Consider the following 22260-nt stretch of genomic DNA (forward strand, 5'->3'; position numbering starts at 1 on the left):
TTATCTGTAACTATGTTCTGACTTCACTGACAGCAAGCAGAGATTTTTAAAATGGTGAAGAATGGAATGAATTAGGCTTCTGTCACAGACTCATATGTCACATTAAAGTCTTAAAGAATAAGAAAAACATGACATTTATTTATTTTTTTTACAAAAACAGCGCCACCCTTATCCACAGGCTGTGTCTGGTATTGCAGCTCAGTGCCAATCACTTCAACGGGGCTAATTTGCAATGCCAGACACAACCTGTGGACATACGTGGTGCAGTGTGTGATATAAAGCAGACAAGATCTTCTCAATTCTATATTATCCCATTAATTTCCATACAATTCCTCCCAATCTGTCCGGTGTTATAAATATAACATCCCAAAATATCAGGACTTTGGTCACTAAAGCGGTTGTACAGGCTTAAAAAAAAATCATGGCTTCTTCTAGAAACGGCGCCACCCTTGTCCACAGGTGGACTGGCATCGCAGCTCTGCTCCTTAGGAGTGAATGGACTGGAAATGCAGTACCACACACAACCTGTGGACAAAGTGGCGCTGTTTTTTTTTTTCTTGGAATAAAGCACCTCCATAAAAAAAAAATAGAATTTCAGCTATCCACTCAGCTTTATAAACTTTATATACAAGAAGTTCCAGCAACTATATAGGAGACTGACTCTCCAGGTTGCACAGACTTGTTTTAGGTTCTTCACAATTCCAGGGTGCACCATAACAAGAGCTCACAAGCATCCATGGAGCCTTAGGATACAACGGGAGGACCAAGGTATCAGAAGATGGAGGATCATAAGAACGTGTGCAGCAAATGAAGGCAAGGAAAAGCAAGACGTGGAGACCCTCAGGACGGGTGGTCTTTGCATTTTATTGAAGCCTTTCAGACAGAAGTGGTTACCTATGGTTTTAGTAGCTGTTACACTAAGAAAAGCTCATATAAAGTAAAAACATCCACACACCTGGTTTACAAAAATACGTGTACAAAAATAATTTTGCAACTATGAAAGTGTGCGTGTCACATATCAGCCATCGACTGCTCGAAAGATCCGGCCGGTGCAAGGGGGTCATTATACAACCGCGCGCCAAGTATCACCGGGAAAGGTTACTGTACGTCGGGGGTTATTAGTGGCTTATTCCGGATGACACTGGTCAACCGTTATTTAGGATCTATCCAGTCTACTGAGTAATTTAGTCTTTTGGATACAATTTTGACGCCCAAAAAAATTGAGTTTGTGGTGGTTGTTGGGACACCAACAAAGTGGTCACTGGAAGATGTTTCTACTATATTACAGGCTGACTCTACACTGCACACGGACGTGTTTTTACTTCCTACATCTCAGGCCACAGGAAGATATTCGGCAGCTTCAGAGAGAAGTGAAAAAAAACTTGGCAAACTAACTTGTCTCTAGTTTTGGAATCGGCAGATCTGAAGGTTGAGAAATGAAAATGATGCGGCAGTGCCCACATACTTCCACCAATTTTTTTTTTGCAGGAGGAGATGAGAGTTGGACAAGTTCTTGGTTGAATTCTGACTTTACTGAACCTATCGCTTCCTCTAAGATAAGCATCAACATTGCCAAAAAATGCCCCTTATTTACGTCCCCTGTTGAAACACCATTACAAATCCCTTATTATGGGGCAGTTGGAGATGGTATTCCGGATATATGGCCATTAAACCTCCAGGACATAGAATTCCCAGGACTAAATAACTGAACGATTTATGCAATCCATAGCTCAGAACGGACAAGTCAATTTCGAGGTTGATCAATTCTGAATGCAGCTTTGGACATGACTAGAGTAGAAGGCATGATTTACCCAAAGCAAAGTATTTGTAAAGTTAGGACACGTTCACTGTGAAGGCTCCTATTTTTTGACTTATCGGTCACTTTCAATTTGACTCGACGACTCTATGATGAGAAGCCCTCGACAAAGTGAGCAGGGTCTTCCTCAGCGCCATGTGTAGAAAATATTAATGCCCTGAGAGACATGGAGACTGGATGGATCTAAATTAACTGAATAAGCCACAATAACCCATGAGTACAGGCGAAGGACTCTTCTCAATCCATAACCAATGAACCTCGTATCTGGTAATGGCATTGTGTGGCCATTTCCCATTGGGGTAGAGATGAGCCCAAGCTACCAGGAGATTCTTAACAAATTATTTTTGTTTCTAAAGTTACATTCATAAGAAATTTTGCAGCTCCATTGGATAAAAAAACAGTCTCGGCACTACTTCTATGTAATTTCACAAGGATTTTAAAAAAAAAATCCCCCAAAAAAACTTTTGACTACTGAGGTCACTGTGCCAAGACAATGACCATAGATGAGTTCCACAATGGACAATGGGTTGATGACAATTTTGGTAGCACTTCTAAGTTACAAAAAATCTCCTGTACAGCTTAGACCATCAGTTAAATTGAGTTATGGTCAACTTTTCCCGATTGTCTCCTCTAGTCTTCTCGAATAACGTTGCCTTGGGTTATGATTTGGCCAAAAAGTCCATACTTCCATATACTATATTGCCTTATAATTGAGAAGACACAAAGTCCTTTATTATATAATGAGGCCACAAGCAGACAGGTGATGGCCTTCATGTCAACCATCTTTCGTCATGGGCTACAGACATGTCCCGTCAACAAAAACAATCAAAAAGCAAAGTCCTTTGGAACAAAACATATCATCTTCTTCATCTTTCACATGCCAGACTGGCACACATACAACCATCAACACTGCCGAGACGATGGACGGGAATATGATTTTCCTTCTCCACCATGGTTCTCAGTTATTGACGTCTTCATCCTCCTAATGTCGTAGTCCAAGAAGTAAAAGACCAACGTGGGTCCTACTCTACTCAAGATATAAAGCTTCTTCTACCAAGTGCCACCACTTAGCCGTAGACATTCAACACGTTCTCCTCCCTTTCCTTGAAAACCACTGAAGTCCTAGCTGATGCAACGATGGTGCTGGTACAAGACTAGGAGCACAGAGCAGAATCTCTTGTATATGAATATATATAAATATATATTGCTTTGCTTAGTAACGGGTTGTGCTGAGTGAGTGTCCTGAGATTGTCATCTTCCAGAGTGTTCTCATTAATAGGCACATGACGGTTCTTCAACAGCAACTATTGGGCTGATAGGCTTTACGGTGCTAAGGGAACGGAATGCAAATATCGCTGGGTCATAGACAAAATGTGGAGGTTGTCGGCCACCATTGATACTCTGGAAATGAAGAAGAAACAGAAGATTAATGGAAATATGTGCAGAAACTTTTGTTATACAATGAAGAGTCAGAGGCATGACAAGATGTTTCCACCAATTACCAAAACTTTACAGGGTGCCTAAACCCCCTCTGGGCTTTGTAACCCTCAGACCATTCCAGAGGCATAACTTTAAGCTCCATGGTAAAATCTGTACCAGCCTCACCTCAATGACTATCTCCCAATAATAAAGTTGTCTTATTTGTCCCTTTGGCCATCTTACATCTTAGTCTCTAAGTCCAGAACGTCACTGGTTCCCCTGAGTCCTTAATAGCTTCAGACCTTCATAAAAGAGCCGTTAAAATAGTGATCAGCACCAGCGTTGCTGATTTTGAGATCTGATCAAACCACCAAGCCTTGCCAAAATTTTCAACATTGTGTACAATTGAAACTTGGGTTAACCATCGATACCACTATATCCCACGGGAAATTTAGGAGATTTTAACTGTAAAAATATCTTCAGAGCCTTATTATATCATGTAAAGGAATGGATGGCCCCAACTCCTTGAACTCCACCAGTGTGTTGACTGACAAGTATATAAAGCTTCCCAAATGACAAATATATCCAATTTTCCAGTATAAATTGAAGCTTTTGAGAATGTTGGATTAGTCAATTATGATTTTAGGGAGCACTTCATAGGGGGACATTTGGTCGTAAAATTGGGAATGGTTTGTCGAGGAACATGGGTTAAGGTTACATTTATTTATACCCGCTATAAGATCTTAGATCCAAAACGAGACCCCTAAGGATCCAGATCAAGTTCAGACCCCACACCAGACTATATACTTTCCTTCCCTGCTCCTGGACCCTGCTCAGCTTCAGTACAGTGGCGTCTGGTGCTCAAGAAGAGCCAGAATTCAAAAATATGTGCCAATTAATATTGGTATACACCAATAAATAATAGCTACATGGGGCAACCTGGCAAAAACTGGGAGTTCATATGTCTTCCCCACCCTTGTCCTAACTGCTGATGTAACCCATTGGGTCTCCAGTGGATAAAATATATAAGGGGCTTGTCCATTGGGGACCAGGAGGTTACATCTGCAGGGTCTTTCAAAGAAACCCATTTTAAGGTGTGGACAAGTTGATTTCTGTGGAAAAAAATCCAGTGAAATCCAGTGCAGTTCAGCTATCTGCAGATCAGTTCCTGCTTTTAATAACCTTAGACGTTATTATAATTTACTGAACATTCCTAGAAAAAAAGCTGAACTCCCTATAAATAAACACTTGGCTTCCATCTCCGAAGAGCTCGTCCAATATTGCGGTCGCAGAGCCAAGAGCGCTCATTCACACTGCTTAGTGCAAGGTTTCTCCATCTGTTCTTGGAAGTAATGGAGGCTAAACTTTTATAATGAGAAGCTCTGACTTATTGTAAAAAAGGAAGAAAATACATCCAGGGGCCCCCCGTCCTCCCGAGTCCTGGCAGACATTTCCAAGTGTGGCCCAGAACCCATTGTCCATTGAAGCATTGTGATTTATGGACAGGTAGATCAATGTCGCATTAACGTTAACTTTATATATTGATGAAGAAGTGTGAAAGGATCTGGTAGTCATCCTTTTACTTGGCGTATGTGGGGCCCAACCTTTTCGAAAAGCAATTACTGGAGCACCAAACACAAAGGAAGCCCAAGGAGGCAGGAGGTTGGGGGAACATGGTGCCAAACTGCACCCTACCCTACCCAAGTGCCAATTGCTGAGCTCTCTGCCTTGGAGATGGGGGTTACCTCGGAGGTAGGTCTACACCACAGCTCTCTGAGGGTCTGATGCACTGTATTGACTGGCGAACACAGAGCCAAAAGGATTATATGGCGTAAATTATTTGATAACCAAAAAACAGGATATAGGAGGTTTAGGGCAGGTTGGTCCCATCTCCAAGGGTCTAATGGCAGCCACATGGACTACCTCCATGGTACGCACGCCCTCATAACATTCTATCCTATGAGGTGATACAGAACGCACATGACGCAGGTTTATCCAGTGCACTTGTGAGCAGGGTCTTAGGTTACGAGGAACCCGGCACAATTTCTCCCTCGCCAGGAGAGTCGGAGAGGAATGTCCATTAATCGCATTGCTCGGCTACGTTTTATCACCACAATTAAAACCAGAGACAAAGAGAAGGGAGTGATGCACGGTCCGAGGTCGTTACCCAGCATGCCGTTCTGCCTTAAATTACAGGTTTGTGCTTGAACTTCAAAGACGGGCGCTTCTGGCACTTGCAGTGTCTCCTAGAGAACGCGGCTTCTATTGTTGGGCTGCCAAGTCTGTCCGCGGCCTCAATTTCAAAAACAAAATGAGGAGAAATGGCAGGCAATTTGTCTGGAGGGTCCCTGTCGCATCCAAGGTTACAGAGGGGACGACGCAGGGCACAAGCAAGATGGGGAACACAACCCCCCTCTCCTCTATTGCCCACTCAGATACTTTTGCCTCTGCTCCCACAAAACTGGAAAGTTTTGCAATGAATGATTGAGATAAATCTGCAGGACCCTATTCCGTGGCCGTTGGACATGAGCCCGGAGGACCGCCTCCTACCTGCCGACATACCCGACTTTACTCCTTTGATTTTCCGGCCAGGGGGCAACATCAAGCGTGCATCACGCCACAACAATGACTTTGTGCCAGTCCGGCTAATCAAAAGAGTAAAGCCAGGGGTGCCGGCAGGTAAGAGATGGTCCTCAGGGTTCCGATCCTGCAGCCACGGAATAGAGCTGGACCGAGGTCCTATGAATCGATTCGCTCATCTCTATAAATGACTAATTGTAATAAGTCTTTTTGCAAATATTTCTATTCCAGTCACTTTCAAAGCTACATTCACATTGTAGTCGAGTCCCTGCAGTGTCCTGCTCTGGAGCATTCTGAGGGATAGGGTGTATGTAGCCATATAGTCACCTCCCAACCATCTTGGATCCAGGGGAACAGATCCGAATTTGGGTATCTGTTCTACTGTCCCAAAAAGCTGCAATTTTGTTCCTACTTCAACTGTATCTGTGTCATCACAACAGGGATACAGTTTGTTACAATGGTGGAGCAGGGAGCCAATAGATCCCTGCTTCACCATTCTGTCTGAGAGGAGCCTGAAGGACCTTTCAGGTCATCAAAACTGTTAGAAGAGACCAGCTAAGGGATGTGAAACACATAGGCAAGTGGGATGCATCACACTGTGTGGGGGGTAGTGTAGTCGGTATCATACAGTGTGTGGGGGTGCACTGTGGAAGGATAAGACTGTGTGGGGGGGGGACTGTGGGGGAATCATACTGTGTGGTGGGCACTGTAGCTGGTATCATACAGTGTGTGTGCGGAGGGCACTGTGGGGGAATCATACTGTGTGGAGAGCACTGTGGGGGAGTTATACTGTGTGGCGGGCACTGTAGCTGGTATCATACAGTGTGTGTGCGGAGGGCACTGTGGGGGAATCATACGGTGTGGAGAGCACTGTAGGGGAATCATACTGTGTGGAGAGCACTGTGGGGGAATCATACTGTGTGGAGAGCACTGTGGGGGATTATACTGTTTGTGGAGAGCACTGTTGAGGAATCATATTGTGTGGAGGCAATGTGGGGGAATCATACTGTGTGTGGAGAGCACTGTGGGGGAATCATACTGTGTGGGGGGCACTGTGGGAGAATCATACTGTGTGGAGAGCACTGTGGGGGAATTATACTGTGTGGAGAGCACTGTGGGGGAGTTATACTGTGTGGCGGGCACTGCAGCTGGTATCATACAGTGTGTGTGCGGAGGGCACTGTGGGGGAATCATACTGTGTGGAGAGCACTGTGGGGGAATCATACTGTGTGGAGAGCACTGTGGGGGAATCATACTGTGTGGAGAGCACTGTGGGGGAATCATACTGTGTGGAGAGCACTGTGGGGGATTATACTGTTTGTGGAGAGCACTGTTGAGGAATCATATTTTGTGGAGGCAATGTGGGGGAATCATACTGTGTGGAGAGCACTGTGGGGGAATCATATGACGCGCCCCCTGGGCCGTGGAGTACTCGGCAGCCGGGCCTCTGGTTGCCGGGGGATATCACGGCTGGCCCGGTCCGTGACCCAGGGCGGTCAGTGAAATGGTGGGATACTTTTATATGGGGTTTTGGGGATTTTACGTGATGCCACCTGTGGTGTCTGGTGAGGATCACCAGCGCTGCAACAGTCCTCTGAGGCAGGTGTTAGGGCAGCTTGAGATGGAACGGCTCCCCACAGGTGGAGCAGGCATCATGGCTGTGTAGAATAGATGGAGGTGCGCTGGGCCTTGTAGTGCAGGGAGGGAAATGGCACCGGCGAAAGAAAGGGACGGAGGCAGTACCGTGCAGTCATCCAAGATTTACTCACAGTTCTTAGATAGTCCACAGATGCACTGTACTGGTGCAAGCCTCCCGCGTCGCACAGCGTTCACCGGGCAGGGGTTCAGTCCTCCCTCAGGCAGCTCGGGTGTACCTGGCAGAACCCCACTTTCTTATGTACCTCTCCAGACCGACTTCACGCTGAGTCTTTACACCCTCCTGCCCATCCCACGGTGTATCCTGTTCGGGTGCTGCGAGGTCCCCCCTGTCCGTCGGAGTTGCACAGACCTGCTCGACCTTACTTGGATTGGAGTGAGGGTTTGGCTTCTGGCTATAGAAGTCAGAAGCCTCCGGTTTTTCCAGCCGAGGCTTGAAGCTGCACGACTGGGCCAGGGACCGGTCCCCTTCTTGCGGCCTAGATCCTCCTGATACCTGGCAGGTTCGGGGTGTACGGGTGCTGCCTGCACTCGCCGTACCCCCTAGGATCCCTTCTTCCTCCCTGCTCCCCTCCTGGGCCTCTGAGGCTAGGCTCTGCTTGGGGAGCAGAGCTCTGACAGAGACTCTGCTCCCTGACTGTCTTCACTCTCTCCTCTCACTGACTGGACTGCACTATTCTAAGATGGCTTCTTTTTATATCTTTACTGTATGAGTGCTCCCCTAAACTACTTCCTCCATCCACACCCACTACTGGTTCCCTCTACCTTTGGGTTCCCCCCACTCCAGCCAGGGCCAGGGCTCAGCAGCTGCGCTCTGCATGTCGTCCCTCCAGCCGGCTTGGAGTAGTGTAGTGTTGGATGCAGGTGTTTGGGGTTCCGTGCAGCACTCCCTCCTTACCTGAGTGAAGGGAGGCACCACACCTCTGTGGCGACTGAACCCTCAGGGGCGCCACACATACTGTGTGGGGGGCACTGTCAGGGAATCATACTGTGTGGAGGGCACTGTGGGGGAATCATACTGTGTGGAGGGCACTGTGGGGGAATCATACTGTGTGGAGGGCACTGTGGGGGAATCATACTGTGTGGGGGGCACTGTGGGGGAATCATACTGTGTGGGGGGCACTGTGGGGGAATCATACTGTGTGGAGGGCACTGTGGGGGAATCATACTGTGTGGGGGGCACTGTGGGGGAATCATACTGTGTGGTGGGCACTGTGGGGGAATCATACTGTGTGGTGGGCACTGTGGGGGAATCATACTGTGTGGTGGGCACTGTGGGGGAATCATACTGTGTGGGGGGCACTGTGGGGGAATCATACTGTGTGGGGGGCACTGTGGGGGAATCATACTGTGTGGTGGGCACTGTGGGGGAATCATACTGTGTGGAGGGCACTGTGGGGGAATCATACTGTGTGTGGGGCACTGTGGGGGAATCATACTGTGTGTGGGGCACTGTGGGGGAATCATACTGTGCGGGGGGCACTGTGGGGGAATCATATTGTGTGTTGAGAGCACTGTGGGGGATTATACTGTGCGGGGGGCACTGTGGGGGAATTATACTGTATGGGGAGCACTGTGGGGGAATCACACTGTGTGGAGAGCACTGTGGGGGAATCACACTGTGTGGAGAGCACTGTGGGGGAATCACACTGTGTGGAGAGCACTGTGGGGGATTCACACTGTGTGGGGGGCACTGTGGGGGATTCACACTGTGTGGGGGGCACTGTGGGGGAATCATACTGTGTGGGGGCACTGTGGGGGAATCATACTGTGTGTGGGGCACTGTGGGGGATTATACTGTGCAGGGGGCACTGTGGGGGAATTATACTGTATGGGGAGCAGTTGCTAACTTTCAAAAATTATAGCAATATTAGGAAAGAAGAAAGAAGGGTAAAACTGAATGAGGATTGCATCCCTCTATCAAACCAGAAATAGAGAGGCAACCGCACAAACAGTATAATGCAGTAACCAGTGCATTGTGGGACTTTTTTCCATTATCGCTAAATGCAGCTTTGGATAGGGCTAGAGCATAAGGTGAGATCCTCACTAGTAACAGTAATTTTTGCAAAGTTACTCAACATTAAATGTAGAGTTGGAAATATAACATGATGTTTAGTAGATGATGGGCTCGACTTTGCAGAGATTCTGGTTGCAGCTCTGGATGTGACTAGAGTAATAATCCGGTGCATTTGCATTGCCTTACTGATTGGTATTGTACTGTAAGAATGGGCAGTGAATGTACCCTGTAATGGGCAGGCGGTGTACGGGGCGCCCCCTCTTATTTGCTGCTTCTGCCAGCTCGAGCCCGGGGGTCCGGAGAGGATTTTTCCTGCCCGCAGAGCAAATATTGAGAATGGAGGTGTTTACTCAGTTCTGCTGGAGGAATTGCCTGGAAACCCTCGTTTGCTTCCCTTAACGACGACTATTTAAAGTGACCCGGATCAAAGGATCCTTCATAACTGGATCAGTGTCGTAAACCGCGCTGGAAATGTAATTAGCGTCGTCCTTAATCGAATCGTTGGCAATGGCAATTGCAGAACAAGGCATGGGATTATTTCATCGAGCTAACTACAGGTAACATTTCTCTGTGCATAAGTTTTCACACCCAACATATTTACAAATGACGGGTTGAAGCATCCAATTAAAGGGGGATTCTGCCATTCAAAAGTGGCTATAAAGACTTCCCTGAAGGACGCAGCACATCCATGCATTAGGCAAGGACAACAGTGTAATACTCCATCTCCCCTGTGGTGGCGCTGTAGAGGAACTGAACACTCAGTGCAGACTCCCTCCTTCGATATCTGCTACTTGTGCACACGAACCAACGGATATCTCTGGACTAGACGTCACCGGACCCTCTCACCTCCCCATGCGGAAGTATGCAGAGCCGGATTACCCCTTAATTTGTGGCTACAAAGCTGGGATCAGAGCAATATGGCTACATTCCCTTTGGTAATACGGAGGTCCCAATTATTCGCGTCTTCCAAACTTTCAGGCAATGCTACATATTCAGACTAGAAGAGTTCTGGTGCACACCAAGTCCAAGTGGTAAAGTGCAAATCCTCCAGAGATCAGAGTACACTGCCACAGGGTCTGATGGTGGCGGTGGCTTCACATCACTGGAGCACCCTCTTGGCATTGTGCATACCGATCTTAGTTTTCCGAGAGCAGCAACACACAAGCCTCAATCTCCGAAACTCCTGATGGACAGCCCTTGTGTTGACATTGCTTCCACAGGAAAAATACTAACAAGCCTGGATAAATCAACCAATTCGAAGGGGTTGCCCCATACTTTTGACTCTTTCAGTTGAGTAACTACAACTGTAGAAGTCATAGTGGCATCTACACGGCCCATGGCTTCAGGGTAGCCCGGACCACCCAGCCCAACGCACAATATCCTGACAATGGCAGAAGCTTCTACAAGGAGGTCCTCAGAAATGAAGAAGATGGAGAAGACCTGACGCTGGTAAGTCTACTGGACAAATGAGGAGTCTGATCTAGAATCTTATGAATTTAGAGGTCAAGTTCTGGGTCTGATTCAATGTAGGGGTCTGGTTTTGGGTTCTGACTGAATTTAGGCATATGGTCTCAGATCTGACTTAATTAAGGGGTCTGGTTTAGAGTTTTGACTGAAATTAGCTGTTTGGTTTGGTTCAATGTATGGGACTGGTTTGGGGTCCTTGCTGACATTAGGGATCTGGTGTCTGATTCAATGTAGGGGTCTGGTCTGAGGTCTGATTAAATGTACCGGACTGGTTGGGGGTCTGGATTGAATTTAAGGTGAATTTAATGAATTTACGGGACAGATCTAAAATCTGATTTCAATTTAGAGTCTAATTGAAATTAGCCATCTGGAACCTGACAATTTAGGGATCTGCATGAATTTAGAGGTTTAGTCTGATAGAGTTTAGGGGTCTGGAGTCTAACTAAATTTAGAAGATGACCTTGAAGTCTAATTCAGTTTAGAGTCTGATTATATTTAGGGGCCTGGTCTGGGGTCTGATAATTTAGGGGTCTCGGGTAACATTTATCAGTGCTACACTGTTCGGTACGTTATTGCTTTACCAGTAGGGGTGAGTGCACAATGGCGGACCACTAGTTATATACATTTTTATCAGGAACGTACATTGACAAGCGTCTTGTGATCTCGTTCCGTCATCTGCTTTCCTACATACGGTCTCCAGGCAGGAAACAAATATCGAATTCTGCTCTGCATAATTGTAAACAAGTGTGTCCCTCGGGCCGGTGGTGGCCCATAGAGAGGGCCCCGAGATTCGGCAGCGCTGCTCAGGAACAGCATTTACATCAGCCAACTTCCAACCGCATTATGTAATCCTACAAGAGTCACCAGCGGTTACTGAACTTCTACCAGCTACGGTCCGTACACATCACCGCGCCATTACTGCCTGGATCCCGATATCTGAGGGGTGTGAGGAGCCATTAGTAGCCAAGGTCCCACAATGAATAGCGGACATCAAAATGCTTGCAGGTGCTGAACAAGCAGGGGGTGATAGCAAAATGTGAACTCCCGGAGCCTGGAAACCAGCAGGAAACCACAAGAATTATGAATAGTTGTGATTGGGGTATGATGCAACTGCAAAGTTGCCAACGTTTCGGGAAGCCTCCTCGGGGATATATACATGTCACACAATGGCCACGTCTCCTGAATGTGCCTTTGCACAGAGGGTCCATAAGAAGACAGAGCATTGAGGGGTCACGCACAATTAGCCTTCTTGAAGTGCTGCCTTCTGGGAGACTTTGGCGGCACTTTTCTTCCAGAAATCGAAGAGGTCTCCCCTTTTTCCAGAAGCCATGGTGGCCACAGATATTTGACTTCTGGTAGAAAAGTCCTTTAAGGCGCCAGGTGATAACGATAGTGCCAAACACGAACATCTTCATTAGCTCTTAATACGCTGGATGACCCCTTTTATACAGAAAGCCAAAATTCCTGAGGGTACACTTATCTCTTAGAGGAACCAAGACAGATCCACCTTTCCCGGAGTGTTTGCCTGAGATTACGGTCTGTTTACCGAGTCACGGAGAATTGCACAAACCACTTGGCACATAATAGACCATTGTAGACCGTGCAAAACAAAAATAGTGGATTGTGAGCTGTCCCCTCCCTCCTCATTCTTCTTACAAGTCTTGGCCAGGGTGTAGGTATGTTTGTCAGTTGACCCTGATGTCATTTACCAGGAATGAAGACACGGATGTAAGGCCGAGAATTGTATTCAAAGAAGCCGTCAGACCTTACAGGACCCAGGATTGAACTTGACCCATGAACACAACACACGAGACTTCCCTCTAAACGGGGAACCTACTTGGGTGGTAATAAATAAAATGTGACCCATGGCCTATTGTAGTTTTGAAACTTTGGTTGGCCATGGATTGGGTAGACTGCCCAACAGGACTGTCATAGTATTAGCGAAGGGCTTCTTTAGCAACACTGAGCAATAAAATTGACGTCAAACTTGAGAATGGCTGGCAAAAGTCAGTACAACTATTGCTTGTCTGAAGTTTTAGCAGCCTCCGATGTCATATTTTGGTGGCATGAAGAAGGTTGGAATAAAATGAAAGTACAAAGTACCAGTGTCTTCCAATGCTTCAATCACCCAAGAAGGACAAAAAAAAAAGTAATCTATGAATAGAGGGCAGGTCTTCTTACTCAGACCGCCAGGAACGGACAGATGTCTACCAAAATATCTGCTTAATAATTTTCGGTCCTCCTACACATATGGATGCAAAAATAAACATAACAAACCAACTTAATTCTTGATATAAATAGTAAGTAACACAATATATTCTCCAGGAAACCAAAAGTCAGACCATCCAGTTTCTGAGCAGTTGGTGTCATGTTAATACAATTTGACGGGTCAATGTCTAATGAGGACAGCCAACTCAAGCCAAGGAAATGAACAGGAACTACAAGAAGGCCAAATTTATGGTAGAATGAAGAAGTATAAGGAGGTGTAAATTTATGGAAGAACCATGAACTACAAGAAAGCCAAATTTATGAATAGACCAAGAGCAGCAGAAAGCCAAATTTATGGAAGGACGAAGATCTACAAGAAGTTTGGAATTTATGGAAGAACCATGAACTACAGGAAAGCCGAATTTATGAATAGACCAAGAGCAACAGAAAGCCAAATTTATAGAAGAAGGACGAAGATCTACAAGAAGTTTTGAATTTATGGAAGATCCAAGAGCTACAAAGTGGATGAATTTATGGAAGGACCAGGATCTACAAGAAAGCCGAATTTATGGAAGGGCTAAGATTGAAAGAAAGCTAAAATTATGGAAGGACAAGGATCTACAAGAATTTCTGAATTTATAAAAGGTACAAGAACAACCAAGTGGCTGAATTTATAGAAGGACCAAGATCTACAAGGTGGATGAATTTATAGAAAGACCAAGATCTGAAAGAAGGTCTGAATTCATGGAAGGACCAAGATCTCCAAGAAGGTTTGAATTCATGGAAGGACCAAGATCCCCCAAGAAGCTTTGAATTTATGGAAGAACCAAGAACAATAACGTGCACTAATTTATAGCAGTACGAAAATCTACAAGTAGGAAAAAATTAATGGAAAGACCAATATCTATTAACTTCTATAAATTCTGTAGGACTTAAGACTGTATGGGAGGACCTAGAACTAGAAGGTAGCCAAATTTGTGAAATAACCAAGATCTACAATATGGTTCAATTTATTGAAGGACCAAGAATTACAAGGTGGACAAATTTATGGAAGGACCAAGATTGACAGAAGGCCAAATTTATAGAAGGACCAAATCTTCAAAAAGGCCAAATTGTACAGTCGATGTTAACCCCTGTGATCATTGGTACTTTTGGGGCCTGAGAATCCTCATCCAGATACCCCTGCTCTTCAGGGAACGTCTCCATTGTTTGCTGTAATTAAAAATAAACCCCAGAATGTCACGGGTATTAAAACAAAAATGTAATATGTCAAAACAAGTTCCTGGCTCGAGACTCAAAGCCTCTGTTGTCCTAGGGAGTGAGAGAGCACATTTCTCTCCATTGAGCGGAGAGACGGCAGATAAGGAGCAGGAAACCCTTGCAAAGAGTTGGCAGAGTTCCTTCTATTTCCAGATAAGAGACATGGAAGAACAGCAGAGCCGGCAGTGATCTTACTCAACATTACACAAGTCTGCTGTATCAGGCCACATCTCCAGCCCAGGCTCCGGCTCCGGCCATGCTGGAATATCTTCTGGCAGGGTATAAATAGCCATAAAGACAACAATGGGAAATAGAAGCTCCGTTTCCAGTGACGCTGGACGTGGCATTGAGATGTCTCGATCATGAAACCAACAAAGGTTCCATGAAACAAAATCAAACTCCACCAGACCCAAAGATCAAAGGTGACCTCCACTTGGGAAAAGTGATTTTTTTTTTTTTAGGTCATTGAGTAGCTGATAGAACTAAACTAAGTAAAACTAAGTAGTGCATAATAAAAGCTCAAGTATTTAGGGGTGGGCAAACTTACCAAGGACAATTCGGGGAACCAGGCTACAAAAAGATGGCCTAAAATGGGTGCTCCGGTGGCAGAGGCTTCACGGCGCTATCCGGTGCTGGTAACTTCTGCATTGTAAGCGAGCGCGCGCCTCACCTGCAGAGGCGCGTGCCCGATCGTCAGGTGTCGTGTTCATTAGAAAAAGACATGCGCACGATACCTCCGATCATGCACACGTCTCATCAGGTGTGCGGGGGGGGCCGTAAAGTCATTGTCACCGCTCACCTCCAATGTGGAAGTAACCGGTTTGGGATAACCCCTGAATGTTTAGTAAGTAACAAACTTTTTGACTGTCTCCAATTGTAACTGCCTTACCACTAGAGGGCAGTGCATGACTTCTACCTTCCATGCCTTTGATAACTGAGATAGAATCTATAAGACCTCCGCCAGTGTGGGATGTGAATGGTTAAATGTGACCGCCGGCAGAGTCAGGGTGGAGGCTTTCAGTAAGACCTAGCGGGCAGGAGATGTTCGGCAGCAGCTGCAGAGGCGGCTGACAGCACAATGATCCGTGGACAATGCAGCGAGATGCTGAGCTCCGGCTCATTTCATGCTGCAGCTGCCGCTGGAATACATATTCATGACCGCAGAACAAAAAGATGAAATGAAAGAAACGTTTTCCTCCTCTGAACCGAAATGCTAAAATTTCCATAAACGCGCGTGAGGGGGGGGGGGTGGCACCGTCCTCGGGGTTAGAGGCCTCGTGCCAGAAAACTTCTAGAAGTCTTAAAACAAAAAATAAAGAAATGACTGTACATTAATACTTTCAGTCATTTCGTTATTTTGCGATCGGCGAATGGTAGGAAACAATGGGAGAGTGTTGCGAGCATGCTCTGTGACCTGTGCAGAGGTCACTGTGCAGGGAGGTGGAGGAGGTGTGCCTGCCGGAAAACTTAATTGGAGACCTGCCTGTCCATATTGGAAGGCTATAGAATATCTACATATAACAAAAAAAAAAAAAAAAAATGGTACTGTCCCTTTAAGACAAACGTAGCATTTAATTTTCATCAAATATTAAAAAGCTCACACACGGGACGTATCTGACCAAATATTCAACACATTAGGTGACATCACTGAGGCATCATATACCTCGTGCCTCATAGATATGGACAATTAACACAAGACTTAACATCTACTGTAACCGAACATCATAAAGACAAACTATCAGCAAAGTAATATCCATATCAGAGTAACTCCAGATAATGCTGAATTTTTAGTTTGATACAATATTTGATGCTGTCCCTTTAAGTACGGGACACAGGCAGGGCCAACAGTGATAAGTGGGCGGGACTTACAGTGACAACTCTGATGGTAAAGAAATATGGAAGACGTCCTCCAAATCAGCACATTTCTCCTACAATTATCTTCCAGACAGCAAAACCTGAACTGCTAAAACTTGGGGAGGAGGCAGACGATAAGTATCTGTACCCAGTAATGAACATCCCAAGATGGTGGAGTTACCCTTTAAGATCTCCTAATTAGCACTCACATATATCTGTGAATGGATAGAATCTGATAGAATCTGCAGGTCTCAATGTAACAAGTTCTAATAATTCCCGAGATGTTTGGGGTAAGTTCTACAATCTAGAACGACGAGGTCATTCTGCCTCCGCTGAGCGGTGTCACTGGATGGCAGGAGAGGGAGGAGGTGATCTGCTACTCTCCATCTTTGACATCTAACCAGATCAACACAATCCTGTCCTGAAATACTCTGTGCTGCCGGGTTCCCTGGTTGTGATCTCATAGAAGATCAGCAGAACCAGTGTCCACTGGAGGATGTTCTAGTGGAGCAATGCGACCCTTTGGTCAGGCACAATGTGACCCGTCCCCCTCCCTGGGCCTCAGGATCTGGTCCCTGGACCTCAGCCAGAATAATAGTAGGGGTTATGCGGGCAGATGGACCTGCGGCTCGAGTGAGGTTGTGTCATCGGAGGATAAGGAGGCTGGAGAGGACGGGGAGCTCAGGACTCCATGCTTTATTCACAAATTGCCCCGGAGCTTCTGTCACCGGCCCGCAACGACGCACTGGGAATAATCAGGTTAATCCTCCGCCAGCTGTGACCGAGCGTCTGCCGCTCCCTGGAGATACCGGGGCTATTCACAACCAGAGGCCGGAGGCCCAAGAAACTCACCGTCATCCGGCTCTAACATAGTAAAGAGGATCGAATTCCCTGCAGCAAAAGACGTCAGAAAAAATGGTCATTCATATGTAAACCGGGGTCAACGCTAGGATCCACAGGCGCAAAGTTCAGTCTGTTGTTCCAGCCCTCTAACCCTACTGCCCTTGCCCTGCTGCCCTAGCACTGTTACCTTAGCCCTGCTGCCCTAACCCTGCTGCCCTAACCCTGCTGCCCTAACCCTGCAGCCCTAGCACTGTTACCTTAGCCCTGCTGCCCTAGCCCTACTGCCCTTGCCCTGCTGCCCTAGCACTGTTACCTTAGCCCTGCTGCCCTAACCCTGCTGCCCTAGCACTGTTACCTTAGCCCTGCTGCCCTAACCCTGCTGCCCTAACCCTACTGCCCTAACCCTACTGCCCTAACCCTACTGCCCTAACCCTACTGCCCTAACCCTACTGCCCTAACCCTGCTGCCCTAACCCTGCAGCCCTAACCCTGCAGCCCTAACCCTGCAGCCCTAACCCTGCAGCCCTAACCCTGCTGCCCTAACCCTGCTGCCCTAACCCTGCAGCCCTAACCCTGCTGCCCTAACCCTGCTGCCCTAACCCTGCAGCCCTAACCCTGCAGCCCTAACCCTGCTGCCCTAGCACTGTTACCTTAGCCCTGCTGCCCTAGCACTGCTGCCCTAACCCTGCTGCCCTAACCCTGCTGCCCTAACCCTGCTGCCCTAGCCCTGCTGCCCTAGCCCTGCTGCCCTAACCCTGCTGCCCTAACCCTGCTGCCCTAACCCTGCTGCCCTAGCCCTGCTGCCCTAACCCTGCTGCCCTAACCCTGCTGCCCTAGCACTGTTACCCTAGCACTGTTACCTTAGCCCTGCTGCCCTAACCCTGCTGCCCTAGCCCTGCTGCCCTAACCCTGCTGCCCTAACCCTGCTGCCCTAACCCTGCTGCCCTAACCCTGCTGCCCTAACCCTGCTGCCCTAACCCTGCTGCCCTAGCCCTGCTGCCCTAACGCTGCTGCCCTAACGCTGCTGCCCTAACCCTGCTGCCCTAACCCTACTGCCCTAGCCCTGTTATCCTAGCCCTGTTGATCTAGCCTTTTGCGGTAGCCCCTCTGCCCTAGCCCTGTTGCCCTAGCCTTTTGCCCGGTAAAGGCAGAGGGACTTGTTGGCATCTCTCATGGCACCTGGGCTCTTGCCCCTCCAGCTCCTGCCCTGGTTACGGATGTGGTTGAGACTCCGGCTCAGATTAGCCCCCATCCCCAATATACAGGGGTAGGTGCTTCCAAACAAGCAATGTAGAATTGCTCAGATTTTATAGCCCCTCATCTCTGGCTGATACAATTGGAGGGGGGGGCAGACAGATTATTTTTTTCTGCAGTTTTTCTCCGTGAAGGCTTCTGTATAAGATTTCAGAACTTTCGTCTTGGATGTAGCAGAGTCCGGTTGTTCATGTTCAGCCTCATTTGCTCCCTCTAAAAATATTTCGGTTTTAGGACGCCCCGCTCTATTTTCAAGCAGAGGGATTTCTGGGAGACAAACGCTCAATTTACTTCCAGGAATCCGATCACAAGTGGAGAGAGAATTCACCGGCAGCGGAGTCTGAGCCCCCCGGGTATCCGGGGATATTCCTAAATTAACCCCACAGGGGGCAAGTGAGGCTTTGGGGGAACATACAGTGCCGGATGACTCTGGCCAGTGTGAGTGCACAGGTGGCACTGGAACAGCCCGAGTTGTGTCCGTGACGGCTGTAGTTGCATTGAGCCAATCAAGATGGTGGGAACTTGTGCCGTTCCTCTCTTATTCCTCCTGGAAAAGTATCAATAAATTGACAATTGAGTTTTACCATTCCACTCCAATCTGACACATGGTGAATGGTAACAAGAGTCCATTTATCCATACATTCCCAGGAGGAATAACAGAGGAAAGGTGCAAGACAAAAGTTACAAGAAAAGAAGCTGCAGATTTTTTTTTTCTTGGCGAATATAAATATTTACTATAACAGGAGTAATGACTGGTCGTCTTCATGTCGACCCGTCACTCCCTTCAGGTTCAGTGTCTGCATAGATCGTATTCTGCTGTGGAGCTTTCTGGGAGTTGTAGTGCCAATCTCCACTAGATAGAAACATTGAAGAGCAAACTAAGAAACCAAGAAGAATAAATTAATCACTTACTCGGATTTTAATGACTCTCGTCTTGGATCCACACGTCTTCTTCAGCAGCATTTTCTGAAAAAAAAAAAAAAAAGGAAAACAGGTTAATTTTATATGGTGGGTAACCAGGAATATAAAAGACCATAATAGTCAGCAGGGGGCGACACTGAGCACGGGATATAAAGAAGATGAAGGACGATGGGATGGCAGAGTGAATAGTATAGGGCAAAGCGAATGATTAACTTCAGGATATAATGAAGGAGTGATAATGGCCAGAAGTGTAAACGGAGCATGGTCACAACCACAAAAAGTATCCAGGGTGGGATATTGGGGTCTGCGGCTTTATGTATAGACCTATTATCTATTACCTATTATTATTATTAGGTGTGTAGTGTATTGAAAGCGTTAACACTAACATCCCGGGTGAGCAAGAGTAGTAAAAGGATTAGTTTAGGCATCCTTGACGGCCTATGGTAATAAAGGGTTATTTTAAGCATTCTTGGTGGCCTGGGGTAGTGAGGAGCATTTAGCATCATAGTTCATTTTAACATCCCTGGTGGCCTGGGGTATTCAGGGTAATTTAGTCATAGCTGGTAGCCTAGGATAGTGACCCAGGGTAGTAAGGGTTTATTTTAAGCATCTCTGGCCATCTAGGGTAGTATGGGATTTATTTAAGCATCCCTGGTGGCCTAGGGTATTAAGGGGATAATTTAAGCATCCCTGGTGCCCTAGGGTATTAAGGGGATAATTTAAGCATCCCTGGTGCCCTAGGGTATTAAGGGAATAATGCAAGCATCCCTGGTGGCCTAGGGTATTAAGGGGATAATTTAAGCATCCCTGGTGGCCTAGGGTATTAAGGGGATAATTTAAGCATCCCTGGTGCCCTAGGGTATTAAGGGGATAATTTAAGCATCCCTGGTGCCCTAGGGTATTAAGGGGATAATTTAAGCATCCCTGGTGCCCTAGGGTATTAAGGAAATAATGCAAGCATCCCTGGTGGCCTAGGGTATTAAGGGGATAATTTAAGCATCCATGGTGCCCTAGTATATTAACAGAATAATTTAAGCATCCCCCTGGTGGCCTAGTGTAATAAGGGATTCATTTAAACAATCCTGGTGGTCTAGGGTATTAAGAAAATAATTTAAAATCCCTGAAGGCAATGAATATTATCAATTAATATAAAATGCAGCCACCAGGTGTCAGGTACCAGGCAGGCCGGTCACTTACTGAGGACTTGGCAACTAACTGTAATAAACATTGTCAGCTACAAAATCCGACTGACTGAGGTCTAACAGGTCATGACCTCTTTAGTAGTCACAAGGGCAGCCATATTGGTTATAACTCTGCTTTCCCAGAAAATTGATTTAGGTAATAAGTACATGATTTGCCATTCTCAACCTATTCATTGATATTTTTGCATTTTTTGAAGGTGAAATACTACAATACAGAACATATTTTTTCCTGAATTCTCCATTCTTTGTGGCTTTATCTGCAGTATATTGCATTGCATATGACACGTAGTAAGTGCCAGGAGATGTATACCATCCTCCAGAGCAGCAGGGAAACGTGTGTCACAACATGGAAGAGTCCTTGACATAGAACATTGCCTCTCCACGCTACGCCGAGCATGTACAGAAGCTTCCTGTTTATACAGAGGTGAGAACATGGTGCATATTGTACGGCTCAGGCCCAAAATAAAAGAACACAGGTCCTGCTCCAAGATGACGAAGACAAAACAGATCAGGAGAAATAGACATGCAGGCATAGCAAGAAGACGTGATCATAACACGGCCCCAGACCTCATTTACGCATAGCATATTTCTTAAAGGAGAACTCTACACATAGGAGAGGTGCTGTACTTCCTATTTTTAAAGCTAGAGACTTATTTTTACATTATAGCATCTTTTAGTTGTCATTTCTATCACAACTATTTATTCTCAATGGTAACCATTAAAGTACAGCCAAAATTGATGCATAGTGTGGATTTTACACTTGCAGCATGTCAATTTATGCTGCACATTTTCACCCCAGATTTCAACTCATTGCATGTGGTTTTTGAGCAGTCTGCTGCTATTTAAAAATTGGTAATCTTACTTTTTCCCCCCACTGGGGAACTGTTGTGAAAACATTAAGCAAAGTTTGATTACAAATAATTATGCTCTACCAAAGTGTGGTACCGCAATGGGGTCCACATGAAGGCCATAATAAAAATGCTTTTACTGAACAAAAAAATCTAATATCCTTCCCTTTTGACCTCACTTATTTTTAAGCAAAGTTTGATTACGAATGATTATGCTCTACCAAAGTGTGTTACCGCAATGGGGTCCACATGAAGGCCATAATAAAAATGCTTTTACTGAACAACAAAATGTAATATCGTTCCCTTTTGACCTCACTTATTTTTGCATCTGCTTCCCAAGTCCTATATATTGTAATAACTTTTCATGCATTATCATAAACTTTAATATATTTTCCACATTAAAATCTAATAACAGAGCTATGACCATTACAGCATCCAATGACCAGGAATAATAATAATAATATAAAGCATAGTATAGCATGGCAAATGATGAGATGTGGACCAGGCTTTAGTGAATATTCTAACCCAAAACTGTTTTCTTCAATGCCTTACATTGGTTACCATGACAGTAGGTTACATAATAATCACAAGTAATTTCTAACACCAGAGTGAAATGGAGGAAGTAAAAAGTCATAAAAAGAGGAATTCGTTCATGAAACAACACCTTACACAATTGCGGTATATACTACATATCCAGGGGTGCTTTAAATATGACGCACTTCCCCTGTTGTGTGTCCCTTTAAAAAAATATAACATAACAATCATCATGTCTGAATCATTAAATATTCAGTAGTAAATGTGTTGTGCCCCTATGGATCGTGTCTTATGCCGCTGCGCTCATTCCCACTGACATAGTCACAATGTTTATCACGTCCTGTACATTTCTGGAACATGTCCAGGCAAAGAGTAATCCCAG

At 46.0% G+C, this 22260-nt stretch overlaps 1 protein-coding gene across 1 annotated transcript in view; it reads right to left on the reverse strand.

The window, feature by feature from the left end:
* Nucleotides 1-831: 831 nt before the first annotated feature.
* The window catches only part of LOC141257326 (uncharacterized), an 88897-nt gene continuing 67468 nt past the window's right edge, over nt 832-22260 (reverse strand). The window contains exons 4-5 of the mRNA XM_073671764.1: nt 19286-19339; nt 832-3217 (exon numbers count right to left, since the gene is read on the reverse strand). Coding sequence (XP_073527865.1) covers nt 3089-3217; nt 19286-19339 — 183 coding nt within the window. The 3' untranslated portion in view covers nt 832-3088. The remainder of the gene's footprint in view (nt 3218-19285; nt 19340-22260) is intronic.

The sequence above is a fragment of the Phyllobates terribilis genome, unplaced genomic scaffold (genome assembly GCF_046119375.1).
Source record: "Phyllobates terribilis strain yellow unplaced genomic scaffold, ASM4611937v1 Scaffold_3__8_contigs__length_932513732, whole genome shotgun sequence".
NCBI lineage: Eukaryota > Metazoa > Chordata > Amphibia > Anura > Dendrobatidae > Phyllobates > Phyllobates terribilis.